We start from the raw sequence: 8539 nt of genomic DNA, 5'->3' as shown, positions 1-8539 counted from the left end.
CTCTCACCTGCCTGCGGCCCTCGCTGCTCCCGCTGTGCCTTCGGCCTCGATGGCGCGGCCGCACCTGAGGGGAGAGGCAGAGGGAGAGGAGGGTTAACTGGGCCGGGGGCGGCGGAGCCGCTGCCTGCACCCGCTGGGGTCTCTTCTCCTCCCCGACTCACCTGGCTTCGACTCGCCCTGGTGCCTGGGGGGAGAGCGGAGACGGGCTCACGGCCCCACCCGGCCGCCCCTTTCACCCGTGGGACGCACAAACACACACACACACACAGACATACAGCCCCAGCGTGGAGCCCCCCCAGCTGCCCCAGACCCGCAGCAAAGGGCCGAGCGCCCCGGCCCCGGCCCAGTACCTCGGGGGAGGCGAGGCCGGCCCGGGACGGACCCCGGCAGCGCCAGGCTAGGGCCCGGCGGGAGGAGGAGAGGGTCGGGGCGGCCCGGAGGGTGCTGCCGGGGCTGGGCGCCCGGTGGGCAGGGGCAGGCGCGGCAGCGGCCCGGCTGGCCCGACGTGGCTAACTCTGCGGCTGCGGATAGAGACCTTGGGGGCCGGCGGGCGGGGTGGGGGACAGGTGCCCCGTAGGGCTGCGGCGGCGCGGGCCCAGCGGGGAGCAGCCCCCGGGCAGAGAGGAGCGGTGCCCGCTCCCGCTCGCAGCAGCAGCCGCCGACAGCATGGCAGCAACAGTTGGCTGGCAAGGTAAAGAGACGTGGAGCTGCACCACCGTGGCTCGGATTTCCACTAGCGCCTGAGCTGCCCCCCCACCCCCAAATCACGCCTGGTTTCAATCCTCTTGAGGGACGACGGTAGGCAGGGAAGAGAGAGGATGCTTTTTTAGCCTTAGCTTGGCTGATCCCTCTTATCACTTCTCTTTTTTTTTTTCCCCAAGTTCCCTCTAGTACCTTGTCTCTCCCTTTAAAACATGCTCACATGAATAAAACCCCCGTAAAGAGGTTTGCTGGCGACCGGAAAGGACAAATGCATTTTTTTTCTCTAAATAGTAAAGGATAAATAATTATGAAAATGCGAGCCTACGTGAAAGATGCTGTGACCCTTCCACCTTTGTTTTCATCAAGCCAGCCGGTGCTCAAGCTACGTGTCCTGAGCAAGAAAGAATGGAGGGAGGGGAGCAATGAGGTGCTTTTCCTTCGCCGCCTTCCCTCGCCTATCCCTTAGCTGGCCTTTTACTCTTTTCTAAAGTGCAGGCAGGGCTTCAAAATCTCTTTTATCTCTCGAGAAATGTTAACTCTTAGCCTCGACTGTGGTCCTCGCCCGATCTCTCCAGTGCAGGGTTCTCTGAAGTGCAAGATCAGCCCTTTCTCAGCCGGATCGCTCTCCGTGCTGCTGTCGGGGGAGCAGAGGGGAGAAGCCCTTCTAGTTTCTAACAGTTGAGGCATTAGATTGCCCCCCCACCTCCTTTTTATTTTACAGCCGGGCAAACCATAGGCCCCTGTGTTGCGTCAAGCGACCACTCTGCTACCAACTTGCTGCTCAGATCTTGTCTCTTTCACGAAGCTGATCTGCACGGACAGATCTGCTCTTAATCGCTCCTTCTTTTGGGGGGTGGCAAGCAGGGAGGATTTCTCTTTGCTCTTTATTTCTTGCCCACGGAATCCGGGCTGGTAATTACTGCAAAGAGAGGGAAAATGCAGCTTTCCCAACTCCTGCCTGAGATGCTCTCAGTGCTGTGTGCATGCACAAGGCAGTTTCAGAACCAGAGAGCTGGTGCTGATGCTGCTTTGCTCGCTTGCAATCACCTCGTCCAAAAGCATCGCCTCGCCTGGGTTTTCCTCCGGATTCTGCCTTTTTTACCCTTTTCGGGGGCACTAGCTTTTGGGGAAAGAGTAATCGGAGAGATCACCGGACTGCAAGTTGCTTAAAATCAGGTTGGAAGTGGGCAGGGGGGAGGGAGGCGCCTTTGGCAAGCGCTTCCATGGTGCATCTCCTGCTAACTGGGGTCTCCCCCAAACCGCGGCGGATCCGTGCGCCTCCCCCTCCTCCTCCCTCCCTATTATTTATGGGGTGATCCCAGTAAATCCCACCCTCCCCACCTCGAAATAAGCCGAGGCTCCCGATTACAGAGCATTTAATGAATCGCTCCGAAGATTTTTTTTTATGAATTAATCTCGATCAACCAGGACATCCATATTTTTTAAACACGGCTATGCCCTGAAAGGAGGAGGGGAGGGGGGAAAAAGGTGAGGGTAGGAGAACTTTTAGGAAGTTTTATTCTATTTTTATTTTTCCATTAATGAAATAAAAGCCACCATACATTTATCCGAATAAACGTGTGATCTGCTCCGTTAGGCAAAAGTCGATTAAAAAGTTAGGCTAGTAGGCGACGGTGAATATTTGAACGTCTCGGGGACCAAGCGGAGTAGGAAAGCGGGGAAAGGGTGTTTATTTCTCTCACTATATATATCTAGGGAAACACATATATACACTCACAGCGGGGGGGGGTGGGGGGGTGGGGGGTCGGGCTGGACGGGGGAAAGGGAAAGGTGCCAGGAATTAATAATAGAAGCCCACAGTCTAGATAAGTCCAAGGGTCGGCGATCGCAGCTGCTGCTCCTTCGGCGAATGCGCCCTCCGCGAATGCTTTTTGGGGTAAGGGCTTCCCGGGTAGGTAGTTATGTACAGCAAGCCCAGACCGCAAAAAGATTCGCGAAGGACAAAGTCTCCCGCGGCTTCCTACATCCATGCATCCGGTTGCCACCATAACATCCACAGGACCCACGGGCGATCGGCTCCGCCATCCCCCGCCACGCCGGGTCCCCACCCCCCATCCCCACCAAGTCCCGCTCCGAAAACCCCGGACCCCGCCGGGGCGAGGTGCGTGTGTGTATATGTGGCGGGGGGGGGGGGGGGGGGGTCTCCCGCCGCACCCCCCCCTCGGCGGGGCCGGCGGCGCGGGGCCGCGGGAGCGTGGCGGAGCGCGGCGTGTCCGCGGCCCCGCTCGGCGCGGAGGCTCCGGCGCTGGGCACGGGCGCTGCGTAAAGAGAAAACTCTCCCCCCTGAGCGCTAAATAAATAGAGAGCAGGCGGGCAGCTCATTGGTGCGGGCTAAAATCGTCACCCACCAATCAGGCAGCGCCTCACATTGCCTAGTTCGGCTTTTTTTTTTTTTTTCCTTCTTTTTTTTTTTCCCTTCTTTTTTTTCCCGAAAGGGGGAGAGGAGAGGAGAGCGGGAGGGAAGGAAAGGAGGAAGGGAAGAAGAAAAAAAAAAAAAAAAAAAAAAAAGCGCCCTCTCCATGCTTAATTAGTCACCGAACCTGCGACGAGAGCACGTCCGAGAGCGCGGCCGGGCCAGCCCGGACCCCCCTCACCCCCAAACCCCTCTCCGGGAAGCCGCTGCCAAAGGGGCGCCGCTAAGCTAAGGACCAGCCCCGCCGCCGCGGGCCCCCCGGCGCGGAGCCGCCGCTCCCCCCGACGAGAGCGCCCCCGGCCGCCCGCCACCTCCCGGCGGGCAGCCGGGGACACGGGGCACTCGCCGCCGCTCCCTGCTCCCCCCGCCCCCGTTAACGCGGAGAGCCGGCCGACCCCGGGGCGCGACCCCCCCGGGGCGGCGGGGGGCGCGGGACGCCCCCTCCCCTCCGCTCCTCAGCGCCGTAACACCGTGCTGGGCGCTGAGCCGCCCGGCCGCCGGCAGGGACACCCGCCCAGTAAAAGTTTCCAGGACATGTCACCGAACTCCAGAGGTCTTGTGCTGCAGCCTGCGGGGGGCCCGCGGCCCCGCCAGCCCCGGCGGCAGCGGCAGCAAGGCAAACGCACGCCCGCGCCGCGTGCCTCCCGCCCGAGCTGGGGCTGGGACCCGCAGGGGACCGGGGGGCACTCGTACCGCAGCCCGAACTCCAGAACTTGCAAGTCCGCCGCTGACCCGCGGCGGCACCGGGTCCCGCGCGAGCGGCGCGGGACACCCCCGCGAGACACCCCCGCGCAGCCCAGCCCGCACCGCCGAGGCTCCCTCCTCCCGTCCGCACCGACGCCGCTGCCCGCCGGGCGCACGACGCCCCGCGCCCCCCAGCCCCCGGCCAGCCCGGCGGCGCGGAGCGGAGCGCAGCGCAGCGCGGGGCGGGCAGGGCGGCCGGGGCAGCGCAGGCAGCAGAAGTTTGAAAACCCCCAGCACTTACCTGGCGGGGCGCGTCCCTGGCCGCTCCGGGGAGTCCCGCGCGGGGTGCAACCGTCACCAACAGTGTTTTGGTTTTTTGGGGGTTTGGTTTTGTTTTTTGTTTGGTTTGTTTTTTGGTTTTTTTTTCCAGAAAGCCCAAAAGCAAAGCGTCCCTTCCTCCAGGTATGTATATAAGTTACTGTACTGTGTGGGAGGGTCACGATCTCGCTAGGTGCAGAAGATTCCCCAGAATTAACCCCTCCTCTCCCTTCCCCTCCTGCAACTTGTTGAGGATTTTATACACACACGCGTGCAGGCACGGGCACACGGGCGGGCACACGCACACACACACGGACGGGAGAGCAAGGAGAAAGCGAGCTCCGCGGAGTCCGGCTGCCCCCCGACGCCGTTGTGATTGGATGGTCTTTTCATGGAGAGGGGACGTCTCAAGTCGAAGTCACGATTCCTCCTCAGTTTGGAACCATCTGTGACTGGAGCCATGACGCAGCCAGAGCACATTACTCACTTTTACAGTCACGACTTGGAAATCCGTGCAGTTTCCAAGCAAAATTACACCGCCACCATTGAATTATTTAATAGGATCCAGTTAAGGGTAATCTTATGCATTGTGCCAAGAGAGGCAACGATCTAGGAGGGGAGGGCTGGGAAGGCGAGGGAGGGGGCGAGGAAGGAGGGCATTTCTTGTTTCTAATGACTGTTTTATAGAGATATATTAAGAGTTGCAATGATTGGCTACACGTGTCGTAAGGGGATTTTTTTTTTTCCTTAAAAAACCAAACAAACAAACTAGACAGCGGGTCCGCTTGTAAATACGACCACGCAAGCTCGGGGAAGGGACGGTTTAGACATTAAGGGCAGCCGTGGGCGGAGTACCATGCTGTGAATTCAGGCGCTGGTATTTGATTAATTGCAAGAAATTATGTCTTTTGTATGCCTAGATTAGAGCCATTGCATGCGGTCTTGGCCGGGAGCTGCTCTCACCCCCCAACCCAATGTGCTGTGCTATACTGATGTTCATGGCCGCATCATGCCATTGTCTGCAGGATCCGCAATTGTTGCTGGGCTTTGTGTGGTAGGTGCACCATTTTCTAAGCTTGCTTTTACTGCGAGGCTGTGGCTAAACGTGCTTAGGGGAAAGCTGCTTCCTGGGCTATTGTCTGCCTTGTGCTTTTTCCACCCCTTGCAGGTCTGAGTCTGCGGCTCAGCCCCCCTCCACGGCCGATTCGGAGGGATACCATTGTGCGGGATAACGGGGTGGTGCATGTGAGTACCGGACGGTGTATCCGCGTCTCTTCTAATGCAAGCTGATGACACGTCTTTGCTAGCCGGAATGCCTGAGAACCTGCATGCTCATAGCCTAGCGAGAACTTCCCCGGCTCCCAGGAGCGATGGGGGGATGACGGGTGTTCGCAGCACCGAGGTAACCCTGCATATCTACTCCGTACACACCACAACAGTCCCCCACTATTTCGCCTCTAATTCAGTCATTCCACCAACTCATCTGGTGAGGATATGACTAAGGACGCGAAGGACGGGCAATAATAAAACTAGATACTCGCGCACACACGGTCTGCGGAAGGTGTGAGCACCTAGAGGGGGAAAATGAGGTGGGAGGAGAAGGGGTGAGTCCAAGTAAAGCAACCTATAGCCTCTTATTTTGCGGAGCACCATCATCAGGTACAGGCTCTTTCAAACGCACGGGCGGGAAGGGCAGGCGGCACGGCGCGGCGCGGAGGGGCGGCGGCGGGGAAGCCTCCGCGGGAGAGGCGCTCCCGGGCGGCGCGGCGCGGCCCCCGCCCGCCGGGCAGCGGGGCCGGGGCCGAGCGGCGGGTTCAGCACCGGGGCGCGGACAGCTCCGGGCGGCCGCTCCGCGGGGCGCGCCCGGCCCCCGCCGCCCGTCCCGCTCCCCCCGGGCCCCGCCGGCGGCCCGGCCTCGCCCCCCTCGGAGGGCGAAAACGGGGAGGGGGGTGGGCAGGGAGAGGGGCTCAACAGCGCCGACGGAGAGAGAGAGAGAGTTGCAGCTCGCTATTGATTCAGAGATTTACCGACAGGGTGATTCCCCTTTCTGCAAGAATTCCCTGTCTCTGGGCTCCGAGCATGCACCAAATTCATTATGTAGACGAGTATACCCCTCTTGCTTTAGAAGAAAAGTAGAAAAGAAGGGGGGAAAATGAATCCAGGCATGCATAAAATAAAGACAAGACTCACAGCCGCTCTCTGCAACATGCACAGGAAAGATCACTACTTACCCAAACGGGAACTCCTCGGTTAGGGGAGGGAGGGGGGACGGGGGGGGTGGTGGCGAGGAAACCGGGGGGGGGAGGGGGAATCCAACAATTAATTTCCAGACAGGAGTTGGAAAAAAATACTGCGGTGATGTCCAGGTTTTCTTCCACCCGCACTCGCTTTTTATACAAGTGCAACCCTCTGTCTATTTCTGGAACGCGATCAAAACCCTGATGCTATTTTTAGCAGGTACTGGGGAAAAAAATCCACACACAAAGGCATTTCGCTGGAACGCTACGTCCAAAACATTAAAAGTGCATTAAGTCTGCTCCCCTACAACACAACCACCCCCAACCAGGCACCCCCCTACCCCAGCTTCTTTCTGCACCACCACTCACAGTTGCCTCAGGTGCATCATTGCAGGGAATTAAAAAAAAAAAAAAAACAACCACCAAAAACCAAAAAACAACCCACACCAAACGACCCCAACTGACCGCCTTCCATGCTGTCCTATTGCACAAACCCCTAATCCACAGTTGTATTGAGTCTGTCTCTGTGCCTCTGCCTGTTGCCTTGCAAGCATTATTGTGCCTGTCTTCTTGCGGTGTCTTTATAAAGTGGGCTTTGGAAAAAACACGACCACCACGCACCCGTTTGCCATCATGCACAAATGTGGATTTCAGGCAGGGATGCTGGCTTTGCCGAGAGACAGAGATGGTTTCATGTAGTGAATTGCACCCAGCACAAAGAATGGTTGTTGTTTTTTTGGTGTGGTTTTTTTTTTTTTTTTTTTAATTCTCTCCTCCCCGCCCAGTGCCTTTCCCCCCTTAAAAAAATCCTTTGTTTGGAGAATAAAGGATCTATAAATATATATATGGGGTAAAAAAGGTTGTGTGTGTGTTTGCGTTCTAGTAATTCACTACGAGGGGGAACTGGGGAAAAAATAGAATCATTAGGGCTTGCAGGCTGCAAGGAGCCAGCCTGAGACTCCTTTGCAAGGCTGCGTCAGTTATCAGCTATTGACGTCACGTTCAGATTCTCCTCTTCAGAGGCTCTAGTTCATCATAAAAGATGTCTGTGCTTAGAGCTTTGTGCTTGCAGTAAGGCACTTCAATTCGAGGAAAAGAGTTAATTAGCAAGCCCCATATTTTGTGTTGTGCAGCTCTCTATTGAGTTGCACAAAAATCCTGAGGGGTGTGCATGTGTGTGTTTGTAGGGGGGGGGGGTGGGTGGGAAGAAATATGCGCCGGGGACAGGGAGATATTTCTTAAAAAACACACATATATCCCATGCAGAAGCACAGGCAGGGAGAACAATCTGCATAGCCAGACCTTGCAGGAACACCCCCACCCCCTCGCCCTTCTTGTGATTAGCAATTTTAACAAAAAGCAATTTGGATAAAAATCTCAGGTTTCTGAATATTTGTAAGGCAAACAGCTTGGGGGTAGCTGAATCTATTTTAGCATCCTTTCTTTCTGTCTCCTCCTCTCCGCCTCCCCCCCCCAATACGACCAGCAGCAGCAGCTAGTCCCCCTACCACCTTACACTTGTATTTAGCTACTGTAGCAAAAGACAGATATTGATAAAACTAGGATTAATTCTGTATATTTGTCAGGCAAACAGCCCCGTCTCCTAGAATGACGCAAATAACAGATTCTATGGCTCTGGCTTTCTATATTCTGCACCCACGCACTCTGCTTGGTCTCCCACGGAATCAGCTACAGAGAGCAATGATCCAGATTATACAGAGACAAGGGTGGGGGAAAGGGAGAGAACATCAAATGAAATTGCAATTAAAAATTATAATGCTGCTATAGTCTGTACGCAAATGGCTAAACCTGAGCTTGCACAGGGGCACACAGACACACACGCTCGCCCCCTCCCCGAGCCCCACCCCCACTCCCCCTGGCCCCTAGCCCCCTACCCCAAACCCAGGCATCAAAAGCAACCAGACAAAAGAGAATTGTCTTGCTGACAAATGCTAGGTTTATCTGGCCAAGAGAAGTATTTCCTTTATGCACCACACCTTTCCCAGCTCCCATTAAGCAAAACACATCTCTGAAACGACCTCGCTCGCCACTAAGGGTGTGAAGAGGCGACAATTAACACATGCAGCCGGGGAGGGGGGCTACCAAGGAGCCCTTCCACGGTCCCAGAGGAGCTAATGAGGACCCTGAAGAGCAGGTCGTCTTC

At 56.8% G+C, this 8539-nt stretch overlaps 1 protein-coding gene and 1 long non-coding RNA gene across 2 annotated transcripts in view; one reads left to right on the top strand and one right to left on the bottom strand.

Moving 5' to 3' along the window:
* Positions 1–8539, bottom strand: part of LOC308066682 — a 68851-nt gene that overhangs the window by 49616 nt on the left and 10696 nt on the right. Inside the window, exon 2 of the long non-coding RNA XR_013929258.1 lies at positions 8–64. This is a non-coding gene — a long non-coding RNA (uncharacterized lncRNA). The remainder of the gene's footprint in view (positions 1–7; positions 65–8539) is intronic.
* On the top strand, positions 2692–7586 carry LOC308067462 (uncharacterized protein; the record flags this gene model as incomplete). Its single annotated transcript, XM_080396337.1, has 3 exons — positions 2692–2824; positions 3370–4282; positions 5059–7586. The coding sequence occupies 3 exons, from the start codon at positions 2692–2694 to the stop codon at positions 5129–5131; spliced, it is 1119 nt and encodes a 372-aa protein (XP_080252463.1). The 3' UTR covers positions 5132–7586.

Source organism: Falco punctatus (assembly GCF_963210335.1).
Source record: "Falco punctatus genome assembly, chromosome: 7".
NCBI classification, from domain to species: Eukaryota; Metazoa; Chordata; class Aves; order Falconiformes; family Falconidae; genus Falco; species Falco punctatus.
This window is presented reverse-complemented; position numbering and strand designations above follow the sequence as displayed.